The sequence below is a fragment of the Phyllostomus hastatus genome, unplaced genomic scaffold, assembly GCF_019186645.2.
Source record: "Phyllostomus hastatus isolate PE091 unplaced genomic scaffold, TTU_PhHast_1.1 phas_contig_150, whole genome shotgun sequence".
In the NCBI taxonomy this organism is placed as follows: Eukaryota; Metazoa; Chordata; class Mammalia; order Chiroptera; family Phyllostomidae; genus Phyllostomus; species Phyllostomus hastatus.
In genome coordinates this window covers 3,369,697-3,385,790 of record NW_025333611.1, presented here as the reverse complement: position 1 = coordinate 3,385,790, position 16,094 = coordinate 3,369,697, and the positions used below count along the sequence as shown (strand labels likewise).

Genomic DNA, 16,094 nt, shown 5'->3' with positions numbered 1-16,094 from the left:
TCTTTTTCAGCTCCTGGGAAGGGGTGGGGGCCTCTTGTGGCCACAGAGGTTCCCCTCCACTCCTCTTCTGTGCTTTTTTCCTGACTCTGGTTTTGGTTCTTAGCCAAGCCTGGTTCCAGTTCTCTGCACAGCTACCTTACTTCCCCACAGGCAGCAGCATCTTGGGGGAAGTTCTTCTTTGAGATCTGGCTGTATGGTTCTTTTCTGGGGCAAACTCCAGCCAAGGGACCCTGTGTGTGGCTGACCAAGGGATCTGGTTGCCTTTTGATGTAGGCTTACAACATACACTTACCAGGACACTAATTTTCTAAATGCTTTTGCCCCTGAATTGTCTTTTTGCAGTTCCTTGGGCATAAACTTGGGCATGCTTTCATAAACTTGGAACCTCAGAAATTAGAATTGACCAGGATCTCTCTTGCATCCTCCCTGGACGCCCCATATCTTGCATTCTACTTCACAGGGGAGGGGGCACCTGCTTTCCTGTGCACGTCTGCCCTCTCTGGCCAGGCCAAGCCCTCAGAAAGGCCCATTCCCCAGACAGAGCTGCCAGTGTTGGTTGGCACGACCCATCAGCAAACAGGAGCTTGGTCATGGGAAGGCAGTAAGAGGGGCATTTGCACTTCTGGGGTCTCTAGACTGAGAGCTTTAGCTGGAAGCCTGCCCCCTTTTTGGTTATCCTAGATGAGGCTTTCCACCTGGCAGGGCTCAGAAATGTCCATTTCCATTGCCCAATTGGCCGCAGAGGAAACTAACACGCTCAAGGGGCCCTCGGCAAAGGTACCTCAGCCAGGGAGTAACAGAGCCCAGGGCTGAGCATCTACCGGATAATTTAGTTATTGGCTGCCCTTGGTCTCAGCTCCTCCACTCGTTACATCCCCGGGGCGGGTGCGGGGGGGGGGGGGCCGGGGGCGGGCAACAGGTTGAAAGCACATTCCGGAAGAAGAAATAATGGGAAGCAACATCTCCCTCTAGTGGTGAGGGGGAGAAAATATTTCACTGAAGAGATTAAGGATGCTGGCCTGGCTGAGTCAACAGTCAGACTGTGACTGTCCTTAGAAACCAGTTTATCCAACCTGGTATTACAGGCGGTGCAACTAAGGTGCGGAAGGAACCAGGCCTACGTCACGCAGCCAGTGTGGAGCAGTTGGTTAGCCAGAAAACGTGTTCTTGTGTCTTCCCTTTCGCCAGGCACTGTGCTGGGTGCTCGGGACACACAGGAGCAGTCTCTGGCTGTGTTGGGCCGAGTTGAGTGCTACCAAAATTCATATGAAGTCCCAGCCCCCAGTACCTCCGAATGTTACTGTCTACCGGCTTTTCAGGGACCCACAAAAAAAGTCTCTGAGTACCTAAAAGTAAAATAATTGGTCCAATGTTGTTAAAAGCCTGCATTATCAAATGCAGTTATGTTTCATTATCCGCAGATTATGATGTCAACTTCGCTTATGACAATATATACTTTTCATAAAGGTGGCGTTTGAAAGCAATTTTGGAGGTATTTTTCTCGCTTTGAAATAAATCCCTAGTGAGCATCTTAGGGCACCTTAAAAAAAGTCCTTAGCCACAAATTTGACAGGTTACTGCAGCCTTTTCCTCCTTGAGGTCTTGAGGGATGCTCAGCACACAGGTGGCCTGGGTTTTCATGCAAGCTCTGACAATGCACTACGGTGCGACCGGAACGGCGGTGTTCCCTCCCACGAGGCACTGTTTTCGGGAGCAACCGAGAGCATCCGCGAGCTAACTCCCTGGCACGCAGCAAGAACTCGGTAGATGCCGATATCACCGCCTCCGGCCCTGCTCTGGCACAGCTTCTCGCTCCATCCCGCACCTAGCACCGGGGGCCGGAGGTCCCTATACCTCGGCCCGCGCCCCCAATCCCGCCGCCGGGGCGCGGGCAGCCAGTCGCGACGGCGGTGGTGCATTGTGGGGCTTGTAGTGCGGGGCTGGGCTGGGTGGGTGGGCGCGGCTGCAGCAGTCGCAGTGGGGCCATCTTCGGCCCGCAGGCTGGTTCGGCCAGAGCACCCGCGCCCGGCCCGATGGCGCCGCGGCCGCTGAGCTCTCTGGTAGTGGCGCTAGGCGGCGCCGCGGCCGTGCTCGGCTCGGTGCTCTTCATCCTCTGGAAGGCCTACTTCGGCCGCGGACAGGAACGGCGCTGGGACCGCGGCGAAGGCTGGTGGGGCGTGGAGCCCGTCCGCCTCCCCGAGTGGGACGAGTGGGACGTGAGTGTCGGGCTGGGATCGGCGCCTCCCCGCGAGCCACGGCAGGGCCTGGTTCCAGGGTTGGAGCTGCCGCCCGCAGGCCCCGCGTGGGCAGCCGGGCCGTCGTGAGCCGCGGAACCGAGGGACGGGTGGAGGTTTGGGGTGGGGGCTGGGGGTACTGCCGCCGCTGGACGCCAGCTACCTCCCGAGCTGTATCAGGGCCGCACCTGGTGCAGCCGGCGCCCGCCCAGCGCCTGCGCAGTGCGCGCGGTGTGCGGCTCGGGATGTCGCGAGAGGTCCTAGGGTTCCCTCCGGGAGCTCGTGGCTGCGCGGCGTCACCCTCCCCACTCCGTCGTCGTAGCGGCCCTAGCACGTGGGCAAAGGGAGTTCGCCCTTTGCCCACGTGCTAGAGGTCAGGGGGGTGGGGGTGGGGGTGGGCTCGCCCTTCGCACGAGGTCACGCAGGGAGAACCTGCAGAATGAGGTTGGGGACTCGGGACTGCGAGGCCGCGCTCTTCCCGTTGCCTCTGGCTGCGCTGCCTGCCCTGAACAGGTGGAGGGCGGGGATGGGCGGTTTGGTGCCTGCGGCCTCCCCTCGGGAAGAACGAGGCAGGAGGGTGAAGCCGCAGCCCGACCTGTGCCCCGCAGCCCGAGGACGAGGAGGACGAAGAGCCGGTGCTGGAGGAGTTGGAGCAGCGCGAGGTGCTGGTGCTGGGCCTGGATGGCTCCGGGAAGAGCACGTTCCTGCGTGTGCTGTCCGGGAAGCCGCCGCTGGAAGGCCATGTCCCCACCTGGGGCTTCAACTCTGTGCGGCTGCCCACCAGGGACTTCGAGGTGGACCTGCTAGAGAGTGAGCAGAACCCCACCCCCACCCCCACCCCCACAACCCTGCCCGTGTAACCGTCTCCCCATCACCTCAGTTGGATCCACGCTTGGGCTCTTTGCCTGGGGGTGGCTCCAAAATGCACATCTAAGCAGAGCTCGCCCCTGTATAAATTCCTTCCCGAGCTTCTGGGGACACAGGATACAAAACAAACTCCGTATTCCGGCGTGGGCTCCCTTCATGAACAGCAGGCACCAGCGGGCCCCTCTGCCCTGACCCTCGCTCCAGCGGAAGCCCACCTGGCCAACACAGACACCCCCCGCTAGTTGTCCGTGTGCCATTCACGTGACAGGTGTTACAGTCAAGCGCCAGTGCGTCATTAGGTGACCTTATTATCCTGGTGCGACCATCACAGCCTGCACTTACACACACCTAGGTGGTGCACAGCTGGGCTGCGAGCCTCTGCAGCCTGCTGCTGTCCTGCACACTGCAGACAGTTGTGATGCGTTGCACCAGGATGCCGCTGGGTGATGGGAGTCTTCCAGCTCCATTATAATCTTACGGGGCCACTGCCGTACATGCGGCTTGATGTTGACTGAAATGTCACTAATGTGGCGCGTGACTGTACTTAGTGAAATCCGACAACTCCATGCAACCGGAAACAGTGATTCCCCGCATTGATACATGGGGAAACTTGAAGTCGGGCCAGCAGCTGCCCGACTCCCGACGCTGAGCGCCGTACTACGTTGCTTGTTCCTGAAGGCTGCTTGCTGTTTTCTTTGTTGTCTCGTGCGCTCTGCGAGCGCTGTCCCCTCCGTCGGGAAAGCCCATCTCCCCTTGATAAACGCATCCTTCAAGAGTCACATCAAACGTGATGTCCTTGTGGAGCCTCCTCTGCCCCCCAGGCCAGGTGTAGGGCTGCCCCTCTGGGCTCCCCCTCCACTGCAGTACTGGCCACACCCCAGCCCGTGCCCCTGCTGAGGCCTCTGGGACACAGGGGTCTGATCCAGCCCTGGCCCCGGCCCCTAGGGCCCATCCCCGAGCAGGTGCCTGGGAGAGCTGGCTGAGTGAGTGATCGGAGAGGGCCTGAGCAGCGCCCTGCCCTCGGCGCCAAGCTGCCTGGGCCCTTGGGAAAGGATGGCAGAGAGGGGATTGAGAGGGCAGCAGTATTGGCCACCTGTGTCCAGTGGGACAGGTAGACTTCCTGCCCAGCAAAGTTCAGACCGGGAAGACTGGGTGGGTGTGGTTAAGTGCTAGGCAGGGCCTCGGACTCAGGGCCCGGCTGTTGGCCTGACGGGGCCCAGGTCCTCCGATCTCAGGCACTGGCCTGTGGGTCTGATGTGGCTGCGTCTTTCCTCCCTGAATATAGCAAACGTTGGCACTCGCCTGGGATTCGGGCTCCGCAGCAAGCTTTCCCCATCTCCCTCTTTTGTGCCAGGGACACAGAAAGGTCAAGTGGGGGTTCTGCACTTGAGACCCACTCTGCCTGGGGGCGGGAGTGCCCCTCCCTCCAGCCCTGGGGGAGAGGTTTGGTGTTTTCATGGTACCCAAGGGTCTGACCAGTAACAACACCCAGTCTCCAAAGGGTCCCTCGGCCTGGATTCCACCACAGACCCGCCGTCCAAGTCAGGGGCTGTCCCCTCGCACAGCTCACTGTGCTGCGGCCTCCCACCCCGTCAGGCCCGGCACCGGCTGAGTGTGGGCCGTGGGTCTTCCGTGGCCCTTCCCTTCCCCCACGTCCAGTCCCCATTTGCCAGCTGTGCCCTTGTCTCTCTGGATGCTGGTCTGTCTGCTGCTCCCCACCTGCGCCACTGCCTGCTGGGTCCGAGCCACTGTCCTCTCTCGGTGCCGTGACCGCCTCCTTGCTGGCCTTCCCGCTTCCGCTCCTGTCCGCAGAGTGAGCCAGTGGTCTCTCTCAGATCGTGTCGCTCTTAGTAAGGGGCTCCCGAAGCCTCACTGTGACTTCACAGGCCCTGTGTGGTTTGTCCCCGGGCCAGCCTTGCTGGGATGGCTCCCTCCTCCCTCCCTCTGGCAGGACCTCAGCCACCCTGGCCACCTTCTGTCCAGCTTGCTCTTCTCTCTGCCTCGAGTGCTTTCCCTGCCTCTTCCGTGGCTGGCTCCTTTCCATCACCCCAGACTTGGCTCGCACGCTGCCTCCTTGGGGAGACCTTCCTAGACCACCCAATCCAAGTCCATGCCCCTGGTCACGTTCACTGCTTGTCTCATGTCCTTCCTTTCTGGACATGCGTGTCTGTGTGTCATTGCCGTGTCCACCCTGGCTGCGGAGGGAGCTCCCTGAGAGCAGGGCCCCTGCCTGCCGTGCTCACCTCTGCATCTCCAGCACCCAGATCAGCGCTTGGCACCTAGCAAGCACTCAGTCCACACTTGTTGAGTGCCTGCTGTGTGCCAGGCACTGTGCTGAGGGCCTTGGGGGGATCCAGAGATAAACGGCTCTTACTTTCCAAGAGCTCCGAGTGCACAAGGGTCAGACATGGGACCAGAAAAAAAACACTGGGATGCGGGGTGACCGATGGGGCCTGCGCAGAGGGACAGAACAGAGAGGAAGAGGAAGGCCACCCGTGGCGGGGGTGTGCGCGGGCGGCCGTGTGGCAGGATGGAGTTTGGCGTTTCTAGGGGAGAAAACGGGGTGCCCGGACTGGACGGGAGAAGCTGGATGGAGGGTGGTTGTGCACAGGCGGGGCGAGGAGCCCCAGCTTCTGGCCGCAGCTGCCAGAGACCCACGAGGAGGCTAGGGCTGGCGGGAGGCGCCTACTACACACCGGCGTTCAGAAAAGAGCAGCGTGTTTGCACCTTGGGGCTTTGCTGGTGGGTGAGTTCAGTGAGAGGAGACTGATGTCTGGAGGTAGCAGCTTGCTGGGGATGCCCCCCTGTCAGCCGACACGAACCCCACATCCGGTCGGCTCTGTGGGGCGGGGCTGGTGGAGCGGCTCGGGGCCCAGGACCGCGCTGAACTGGCCCCCGGCCTCCCCTCCTCAGTCGGCGGCAGCCAGAACCTGCGCTTCTACTGGAAGGAGTTTGTGAATGAGGTGGACGTGCTGGTGTTCATGGTGGATTCGGCCGACCGGCTGCGCTTGCCCTGGGCGCGGCAGGAGCTGCACAAGCTGCTGGACAAGGACCCCGACCTGCCTGTCGTCGTGGTGGCCAACAAGCAGGTGAGGGCCAGGCTGATCGCAGGCACCTGGGCGGGGGCGGGGCCAGGCACCCTGCGGAGGGACGGGGGGCGGGGCACAGCCTGGGGCACTCGGTGGAGACCCCGCCCCCTTCTGCCTGTGCTCCGCCCCCATCCCACGTCCCCATCCCGTCTGCCTTCCCTGGTGCCTCCCTGTCCCCCGTCACCCTGGAGAAATGAGAACGGAATTATTCAGTATCCGCTGGATGCCAGGTGTGGTTTTGAGTGACCTTTCCCATCACACTTCCGCTGGCCCTCCGAGGCGTGGAGCGCTAGTCCCGCGCCACACACGGGGAGCCTGAAGCTCGGGGGGCTGTGATCCCCCCAGGGCTGCACGCCTGGAAAACAGTGGAACCGGGATGTCTTACCCCGCACCTACGCCTTTTGTGCTCTGCCGTGTCCTTGGACTTGGGGCTCTAGATCCAAGAACTGGAGCTGGGAAGTGACGAGAAGTTGACGGAGTACAATAGAATAGTACCCAGATTTTACTGTGTGCCGCTCGCTGTGCGCCAGGCACAGTGCTGGCCCTGACGACATGACCTACAGACCCCACGACAGGCCTCGCCGTTGGCCCTGAGTGCCCAGTTACAGTCGGTGTGTGGCAGAGGCAGGACTTGAACTCCGACTGTCCCCAGTTTCTGCTGTTAACCCCTACACCACACCTCTCCTGGGTGCCAGCGAGGGGCTTTGGGCCTTTTGGCATCACAGACCACAAGTCCCGTTCTCGGTACCAGTGACACGGCCACAGTACGGAGTCCTGGAGCTATTCCCTGTGGTCTGTCCCCACGGCCCCGAGAGTCCCGGGCTGTGTTTCCAGCCTGGGTGGGGAGAGGCTTATGTCTTTGACCTCAGGTTCCCCCTGCCCGCTGGGACTTGACACTTATAAATAGGGGACTGTAAGTGTCGGTCTGCCCGGGACAGTCCCCTTTCATACTCGTTATTGTAGTGTAATTGCTAACAGTGCACACTTTGAGTCTCAGAAGCAGCCCAGTTTGGACAGTGAATTACATCATCCTCTTACATATAAACTATCGTTTGTAGCAACTTTGAACCCACAGGAGACAATATGGAAGGTCCCAGCATTCTATGAGGGACCTTCTTGCTCCAGGAAGAATCCTTTTAATCTCAGACCAGGGCCGAAACTAAACTGCGCCCTCCCCAGCCGTGTGCTGCAGTGGCCTCTTCCTTCCTCAGCCAGGGCCTGGGGGTGGGGGAGGTGCGGCCCTCGCCTGGAGGTGGCCTCGCTGTAAGATCGGTGCACTCTGAGTTCAGGAGGCTGAGCCAGGGCTCCCGTGTGGGTCCTAAGCGTGGGCACGACACCAGCCCGAGTGTGAGGCCTGGCTAAATGACTCCCCCCCCCGCCCAGCCGGTCTCCTCGTCAGGTGAGTGTGGACTGTGAATTAAGACTCAGTGCCCGTCACCGTCACTGCGCAGCAAGCGCGTAGGAAGTGCTGCTTCCGACCACAGGGCTGGCGATGGGAAGGAGGGGGACGCGCACAGAGGGCAGACAGAGACGAGGGAGGGTGGAGACCAGGGTTTGTTTCCTGGGCGTGGGGAACACTGTCGGCTGTTCCACAGGACCTGAGCGAGGCCCTGAGCGTGGTGCAGCTGCAGCAGGAGCTGGGCCTGCACGCCGTGGACAGCCAGCGGGAGCTCTTCCTCCTGGGGGCCAGCATCGCCCCCGAGGGGCCCGGCTTTGAAGACCCCGGCACCGTGCACGTCTGGAAACTGCTCTTGGAGCTCCTCTCCTAGGCTGCCCCTCCCGCTCACCGACCGGCCCTGGAGCCCAGGGCTGCTGCTCCATCTCCGGCAGTGGCCCGAGGCAGGAGCCATGCGGCAGCTCGTCCCCACGAGCAGGGCCTGGGCAAGGCTGAGGACCACCGTGCGGACGCCTTCCTGGTGAGGTGTCCGTGGGGCCGCAGTGGGGAGGTGGACGGGGCACAGGGCGGCCCGGAGTGGCCGTTTCTGGGCTGGGAGTGGGCCCAGCTCTCACCAGAGAAGGCCTCTGCTCCTGGCCTGTGCGGTCAGCTGCTCCGTGGGCTCAGTGCCCCCTCCCTGCAGGTCGGAGTGGCTGAGGACCGTGACGGGTGCCAGAGCGCTCCCGGTCTGGACTGTGGCTCCCGGCAACTCCATGCCACTCTCCCGCGGGCGGTTCCGGGCGGCTGCGGGGCCCTGGCTCTCGGGTCCACGTTGCCTCCAGCCCAGCGCTGCCCATCTGCCTCACAGTCTTGACGGGTCTCTTCCTCTCTGGCCCTGGGGCCTTCATTTGCAAGGTGATTGACTTCTGTGGACTTTTCAAACGAGACCGGAAGATGCATTACCTGCTTACAGAGGTAAGAAGCGTGAGGACTGGCCCGGAGATCCTAGCGGGGATCCCAAACTTCCCTGCTTCCCCAAGCCAAGGCCTGGCCCGCCAGCCCCTCGTGACCAGAGTGAGTGGTGCCCCCACCCCCCCAACTCTGGAGACTGAAGCTGCTGCTCCCACACAGACTGTGCCGCAGCCCGTGTGTACACAGGTAGGGGACAGGCGTCCCGTTCCCGGATTGGAGGACCGGAGACCGTCCACCAGAGCTGGGCGCTGGACGGCCACCCAGACCTGCGCTGTGATTATTTATTTATTTATAAAGGAACAGGCCAAAGGTTCAGCCTGTTTCTGGGTGCTGCTACCAAAGCTCCAGGCGACTGCCAGGGGAAACTCGGACCTTCGAGGAGGACGGCGGGAGTCGCGAGTGACACGGTGGGAAGCCACCTGTGTCGGAAGTCTGTGAAGCTGTGGCTCCCCCGCCTTCGCACACTCGGCTGCGCGGGAACCGCAGCTCTGTCAGCGGGTCGGACCGATCCTGAGTGGGTAGCAGACTCCGGGACAGGCGACTGCAGTCGTGGGAATCCAGGCAAACAGGAGTGGGGCTCAGCCGACCGGCCCAGAGGGCAGCCTGGGGCCCGTCGCTCGGCGTTTCTGGGCCGAGGGTGCCCCGGCCCCAGCCCAGCGGGACGGAGTCCCGGGTGTCCCCTCCAGTGCGCATCCACGCCCCTCCTCCCCGGGACCAGCCAGCCGGGGCGAGGGCCACCTTGTCTGCGCATCGGGCACCTCTCATCGGTGCTGGCAGAGGACGGGCATTTGTCTGTCGGCACCATGGAATGACCAACAGTCACAGGTGGACTTTTGTGGGGGTTTTTTTGAGCAGCTATCCAACTCAGTTTGCCTTCTCGTGGAGAACAGGTGACGTGCCTTTGTGTCATGTGACGGTTACTCCGTGCTCCGGGTCTGTGCCCGTATGGCAGGACTGAACCGCTCTGCTCTGGGCTGCGGGTGGCCAACATCCCTGCCTTTTAAACTCTGGTTAACTTCGTGCATTAACTGAGTTGTCTGCTTTTACTTTAAATAATTAATGAATGACTTGGGGTTTAGAGGAGCCTTTGAAACTCTTCTGGCAAATTTTCTCTTTGCCATGGGAAGGCAGAGAACCCTCACTTCTGTGTCCCAGGAGCCCCGCCCCCCACCTGGTTTCCAGTGCTTGACAGTCACCTTTGGGACCTGCGTTGGTGAGGGGACCCTCCTCTCCTCGTTCACACCTGCCTGTGGTCCATTATCACTGTGTGCTACAATGTTTCAAGTCCCCAGTGGGGGAGGTGAACTTGAATAGAGTTCATCTACTTGTCGCTGACCTCCTTTCACAGAGCACCCAGAACTGATGGGGCCCAGCGGCACCAGAAGACGCATGTGGATGAGGGGCACTGCAGGGCCACGCTGCGCCCCCTCCCTGGTGCCTGCATGGGACACAGCTGTCCTCCTGGCCTGTGGGTGTGCCTCCGCACGCCCGCGGCTGGCAGCTGTGCTCCCAGTGGGGACGCTGGCCTGTGCTCCCAGCAGAGTGCCACGGAGCCCCCTGCTCCGGTTTCCGGGACCAGGCTGGGCGAAGGACAGTGGCCTTAGGAACAGCTAGCTGCCTGGCCTTGGGGCGCTCGGACCAGTTGCTCCCGAACGTGACTTTGTTTCAGGGGGGCCAGGTAACGGCTCTGAGGAACCAGGCATTACGTGGAGCTGTTCATCTCACCCCGAGCGAGGTTCCCGGGCTGCCGTGGGTCCCCCTGCGGCCCCACCACTGCCCCGACTCTGCAGCCCCCGGCCTGCCTCAGCGTGGGGATAGGGACGGAGGGTCTGGCGGCTCTCCTAACAAGGCGGCGGAGGAAGGCAGTACCCACTCTTCAAGAGGGAGGGAGGCCCCTGCCTGCGAACTTGTGTCTGGGTCACTTCCCCTGGCCCAAGGCACCTGTTCTTAAGTGATTTAAATGAAGTCAAGGCCTCTGATACTACGTTCTCTGACCTGCCTCCGTCCCTTTGGGGAGAGGCCAGCCAGCCCAGAGCTGGGGCACGTGGACGGTCGGGGCGAGGGGCTCTTGAGGCTGCTGGCACCACCACCCTGGACCGACTGCCCATCCCAAGAGCCTCTGGCGTGTCATGCCACCAGCACTGCTGGCGCAGAGGAACCCCCCTGAGACCGGGGAGGGGTGGGGCCAGTCCTTCTCGGGTCCCTGCAGAGGTGCCGACGGAAACCTCCCAGCGTGGGCCCATCTGCCTGAAGGGGGCGCTGGGCCCCCACGACACGTTTCCACTCGCCTTTGAAAACCCCTCTGCCTGTGGGCCAGTCTGGTGGCACCTGCCAGCACCTCCCAGCAGCCGCTGGTACCCGCCCACGGCGCCACCCTCTCGCCGCTGCCCCGACCTCGGAGCCGGGGCAGGCTGAGCAGCACCCTCTCCCTCCTGCCGGCTCTCCCTCCTGCCGGCCGCCTGCTCACGTGTCCCCGAGTCCTTCCCAGCCGCTCTGGACGGCCTCTCCCCGTCTGCCGCCTCCGGGAGGAGACGGGCCGTTAAGGGGCAAGGGGGAGGCTCCCATGGAAGCGCTGGAGGTGAAGGGGCCTCGCCGCCCACCCCTGCCCGGCGCCCCAGACCCACGGGGCGTGGGGTGGAGGGCTGGCGGAGCCGCAGGGGCTGCACAGTAAATGCCAAAAACCCGTGCGTGGCTGCACTCGAATTCTGACTTTGAGGAACGGGTGCCGGGCTCTCCCAGTCCCCGTGAGGGAAAGCCACAGCGGTGGCCCTAGAACACCTCCCGTGATCTGGCTTGTCAACAGCAAGGCCTGGGCCCCGGGCCCCGGGCCCCACTCGGGTGTGGGGTGCTAGGGAGCATCAGCTTTGGCCTCAGCACCTTCTGGGCGTGTCCAAACCCTCCTCCCACTTCCTGGCCCTGGCCCCGTCAGCCAGGTATGGAGACGGGAGCAAGGATGTCACCCGGCGGCCCCCACGCCCGAGGTCAGAACGAAGGCCACTCCCCGAGCATTTCCGGGCAAGGTCCCTGCCCTCGCCCCTCCTGGTGGGAGACGTGGAGCAGAGGGAAAGGCAGACCCGACCGACGGGCCTTGCTAACGGGAAGACTGGACGTGGGGACTAGAGGCCCCTTCCACGGCCTGGGGGCAGGGGATGGTGGCAGGTAGGGAAGGCGTCCCAAAACGTGCCCGAACTGGCCAGAGAAACAAGGTCAGGGCCAGCCTAGGCAGAGGCCTGAACCTGGGATGCTGTGAAGGGCAAAGTCACAAGGCCAAACACCGAAGACCGTGTAGCTCCGCTGCAGACTGGAGGCTGGGCTGGCCATGCCTTGCGGCCAGTCGGGCCGGGACCGCCCAGCCTGCCCCGACAGTGGGCTGGGTGCGCAGCGTCCGGGGGGCCAGGGTGGAGGGCAGCGTGTGAAAGCCTAGACTTAGTCGTGGAGAGAGGACTTCAGTCCCCCAACCCTCAGTGCCTCTCGAGCCTCAGTTCCCTTCCAGGGTTTTTTATGTGAAACGGACCGTGTGAAAACTCGAGGCCCTCCTCAAGAACAGTGAGAAGAGACACATTAGGTGCTTGCAGGAGCAACCTTAGGAGCAGGGGACTTCTGTATTGACAGTTGAGGATAAAGTATTCCAGGCTAAGAAAGGGCCCAGTGCCCATGCCACACCCTGCCCGTGATCCTGCTGCGGAGGGTCACTTCCTCGTGTCCCCCAGACCAGGCAGGCCTGGCCCGGAGCATGGGGTTGGGCCGGCCTCACCTGCGGCCACACACCTGTCCTTGCCTTAACCCGGCTCCAGCTCCTCGGGTCCAGGAGAGGCTGCGGCCTGGGGCAGGCGTGAACCGGTCACTCCACCTCCATCTTGCTCTTCTGCAGAGAGTCGGTGAAGGCCTGCCACTCCGCTGGGTAGAAACGCTTGTAGACGTTGATCTTACTCCGGATCTGTTTCGGGGTGTCTTGGTAGTAATTCTTCTCATCCCGGGCCATAGCCTAAGGAGAGAGAAGGGCCACTGGAGGGCTTGACAGGCAAAGGTTCAAATCCTTGGTCCGCTGAAGGTGGGCAAGCCACTTCCTGTTTTGGAGGTTCAGACTCCTCACCACGAAAGCCGCAGTGATGGGGGGACGTGGGTGCAGACACCGCAGAGGCCGGCTGAGCAGCTCATGCTGCACCCACAGCCAACCAGTCCCCCTGGACTCGGGGGTCCCATGTAGCTAGACCTCTCCATTTTTAACAGAAGCCAAAAAAATAGGGACTTCGATTTGAGCCCTCCCGTAACTACAAAGGTAAGTAGTTCAAGTTCTTTGGAAGGACCATGCAAGCAAAACCACCCCCATGGGACCGCCACTCAGTCTGTCTCAGCCACGAGCACTGTCGTCAGCGGGACCCATCCCCCGGAGTCCTCCCTTTGTTCCCGCACAGGAAATGGGCACAAGGCAAGCAGATCGGGTCATCACCGGCCCAGGGCGCCTTCCCAACAGGCCCACGAGGTTCCTTCCGCCAGCCCGAGTCGCTCACCTTGTAGTCCTCCCCGTGGTTCTCCACCATGTAGCGCACGTAGTCTATGAGGTCCCGAGACAGTGTGTTTCCCTTCTTTTCTGGGAGGCTGGCTTCTGTCTCCAGGTCTGGGGCGAGAGAAGCCGGGAGACGGGATGAGGCGTTGCTTTCTGCGCGACCTGAGCTGCCCGGTCACCCCTTCACGCGGTCCTAAGCCACAAAGTTGCTACACCAGCCATCTGATGGGCTCTGCCTCTCCATCCCACATTCAGTGCCAAAACCTCCCTCTGCAGCCCCTCGGGTCCCAGGCTCTGCCTGCGATGCAGTCATGTCTTTGGGTCTCAGATGGGTAAGAGGAAGGGGGGAAACTGATCTCTCCTTAGTGCCAGGTCCTGAGGGCAGAGATCAAGGGACAGGACCCCCCTTCCAGCTCTAAAACAAAGAACCTTTCTTTTTAAAAAAATATTTATTTTTAGAGTGGGTAAGGGAGAGAAAAATCAATGTGTGGTTGCCTCTCGCATGCTCCCTGTACTGGGGACCTAATCTGTAACCCAGGCATGTGCCCTGACTGGGAACCGAACCGGCGACCCTTTGGTTCGCAGGCCAGCAGCACTCAATGCGCTGAGCCACACCAGCCAGGGCTGACCTCTTTCTTGAAGTGTGACACTGATGCACGAAACGGAAAGATCTGCGCAAATGGGAAACAGGGCCTCAGGCGGGACCCCGGCTCTTCCCTGTTCCACGGGAGGGAAAAAGCCAGGCTGGGGAGCTGGGGAGCCTGGCTTTTCACTCCTGAAACAGCGAGGTAGACGTTTCTCATTTCTCATCTACGAAGGCAGAGACAGAGCTTGCGGAGACAAGGTGGTCAAATCTTATCTGGAATTAAGTGCTAAACGTGCTTATAGTAAAAAAACTTGAAGTTAGCTTCAACTACAGTAAGTACTTGATTTTATATGTGCAAGCTAGCAACGTGCTTCTCATGAGAGTCACCGCTACAGACGGGGCCTCAAGGAACTCTGTGCCAAACATCTGGCCACTCAAACCCTTTTACATTCGGAACTTAAAAATCTCAGGTAACAGGAAGGATGCGTGGAGGATCCCAGACTATCCGTCCTCCCCGCGGATTGTACTCTTCTGTTTTAATATTCAGTTTCTGCCGCCTTAATGAACATGGAACAGATTGGTCATTGGGAAAATGAAATGAGACGGTCAAATCTCTAAAAAAATCCGTTCATCCTGAAATTCCGGAGAAGCTGAAATGTGCGCCTGAGACTTGATGGTCTCCCTTCTAGCCTCCCAGGCAGCGGGTTCCACCCTCCCTGAACACCTCTGACCGCACTTCATGCACTTGAGTCTGGTGAGCAGACTGTAAACGTTCCCACCAGGGACACAGCCCTGACCCCGTGGGCCCGGGACCAGTTCAGGTCTTCCCCCTGACCCCCAGTCCCTCCACCTGCCCTTTTCCAGACCTGACCACGCTGGATGGCGACCCAGGGGAATGCGGCCCCAACCCACCATTCAGCACATAGGGCTTCCGCACCAGCTCCTGAGGCCTCTCCTCCACATCCACCTCCATGGTCTTGACCTGCAGAGAAGAGCCAGGGAGAGCTGTAGATGAAAGGTGGACCCTGGATGAGGGAAACTTCTAGAGGCTCCTGCCCATCCCAGCACCAATGCCCCAAGGAGATTATGTTGGGGAAAAGAGGCCCAGCCAGGAAACATGAACAAATGGGTAACACACCACCGGGTATTTACAAGTGCTGCAAGGTAAAATAATGCAGGGAAGAATAGTGAAAGGGCGCTATTTTTTAAAAGGGTGGCCCAGAGAATCCTTCCTTGGGAGACACTGGCCCCAGAGAAGCCTCAGACCAATGAGGCTGGATGACTAGGGAGAGAGGTAACGAACAGTAAGTAAAGATCCCAAAACCTGGGGATCTTTCATCTTATGATGAAAGTTAAGGACAGAAAAAGGTAAGTCCTGGGAAATATCATTTAGATACCAGTGGACGCAAGCAAGTTAATTTCAGAGAAAAAAAAATGAGTGAAGGAGAAGCTCCAACCCAGGGCCAGTGCGTGCTGGGGTGTAGGGCGGAGGTCGTAGAGGGACCCTCAGCCGCTGGCCGAGTTCGCCGTGGCGAGGTCGCAAACGAGGACGGGCGTGAGGGAGGCAAAGGGCAGGACCCAGTCCTCACACCCAGCTAACGACGGCGGGGGCCGGGGGCCAGGGCCGGGAGCCCGCCGTGTCAGTACCTTTCTCTTGCGGAGGGGCACCGCCTTGTTGGGGTCCATAGCCAACCCCATCTCGGCCAGGTTCTGCCGCACGGATTTGGCGTGGTCCCAGGCATGTCGGATGTGGGAGCTAAAGACAGAGAGAGCGCGGAACTGTCACCTCGCCGGCCGGCCCGGCCGAGGCCCGCAGCCTCCTGAACCCCGGCACCCTCACCACTCGATGCGCGGGGCTGCCTTCCGTCGAGCATTCCGGTTCAGGCGCTTCCGGTTAACGTTGTAACCGAACTTCTGCCTCCGCGTTTTCCCCTTGGCCTTAGGCATCACGCTGGCCACTGCACAGGTAACTCAGACTCCGCGCCCCTCGCTCCTAAATCCTCGTGGAGCGGACTCCTTCCGGCGTGTGAACGCACGGCTTCGCAGGCTTCTTGGGAAATGTAGTCCTCCCGGTAGCACTACCAGGCTAATGACTACAACTCCCAGAATGCAATGAGAACTTTGCGCCTGCTACGTCGCTCGGCAAAGTCCCCGCCCCTTTCATGACCTCATCAGAAGGAGGGGCTTAGCGGCCTTTTTTCCTCCTACCGCTGTTACCTAAGACACGGCGTCCCTTGGCGGGGTGACTCCAGAGGCACCATTTGAACCACCCTAGCTTCCCACTCCCGTCATTGGCTTACCTAAAGACTCCATCTATGGGAGAAGTTGAATAATGAGCTGTTCGTGTAACCCACGGTTACCATGCTAGCTGCACAGAGCTGGAAAATGCTGACCTCTACGAATTCCAGGACCCGCCTCCATGCCCCGCCCCTTCCTGACAGTGCTGAGCCCCCACTCCCCATCA

The 16,094-nt window shown here is 60.8% G+C and overlaps 2 protein-coding genes across 2 annotated transcripts; one reads left to right on the top strand and one right to left on the bottom strand.

The window, feature by feature from the left end:
- The first annotated feature begins 1,935 nt into the window (after positions 1–1,935).
- Positions 1,936–9,565, top strand: ARL10 (ADP ribosylation factor like GTPase 10). The gene is made up of 4 exons (XM_045830188.1): positions 1,936–2,216; positions 2,843–3,044; positions 6,015–6,190; positions 7,786–9,565. Exons 1-4 carry the CDS (start codon positions 2,034–2,036, stop codon positions 7,957–7,959), a joined length of 735 nt encoding a protein of 244 aa, XP_045686144.1. The 5' UTR covers positions 1,936–2,033; the 3' UTR covers positions 7,960–9,565.
- Positions 9,566–12,098: 2,533 nt separating this feature from the next.
- Positions 12,099–15,674, bottom strand: NOP16 (NOP16 nucleolar protein). The gene is made up of 5 exons (XM_045826317.1): positions 15,471–15,674; positions 15,278–15,386; positions 14,543–14,612; positions 13,049–13,155; positions 12,099–12,522 (listed from the first exon to the last, which is right to left on the bottom strand). The coding sequence occupies exons 1-5, from the start codon at positions 15,575–15,577 to the stop codon at positions 12,379–12,381; spliced, it is 537 nt and encodes a 178-aa protein (XP_045682273.1). The 5' UTR covers positions 15,578–15,674; the 3' UTR covers positions 12,099–12,378.
- Between the last annotated feature and the right edge of the window lie 420 nt (positions 15,675–16,094).

Coding starts and splice junctions, on each gene's coding strand:
- ARL10 (XM_045830188.1), top strand. CDS start 2,034: ATGGCGCCGCGGCCGCTGAGCTCTCTGGTAGTGGCGCTAGGCGGCGCC. Junction 3,045..6,014: donor CGAGGTGGACCTGCTAGAGA/GTGAGCAGAACC, acceptor TCCCCTCCTCAG/TCGGCGGCAGCCAGAACCTG. Junction 6,191..7,785: donor TCGTGGTGGCCAACAAGCAG/GTGAGGGCCAGG, acceptor GCTGTTCCACAG/GACCTGAGCGAGGCCCTGAG.
- NOP16 (XM_045826317.1), bottom strand. CDS start 15,577: ATGCCTAAGGCCAAGGGGAAAACGCGGAGGCAGAAGTTCGGTTACAAC. Junction 15,387..15,470: donor GCAGCCCCGCGCATCGAGTG/GTGAGGGTGCCG, acceptor CTCTGTCTTTAG/CTCCCACATCCGACATGCCT. Junction 14,613..15,277: donor TGCCCCTCCGCAAGAGAAAG/GTACTGACACGG, acceptor TCTTCTCTGCAG/GTCAAGACCATGGAGGTGGA.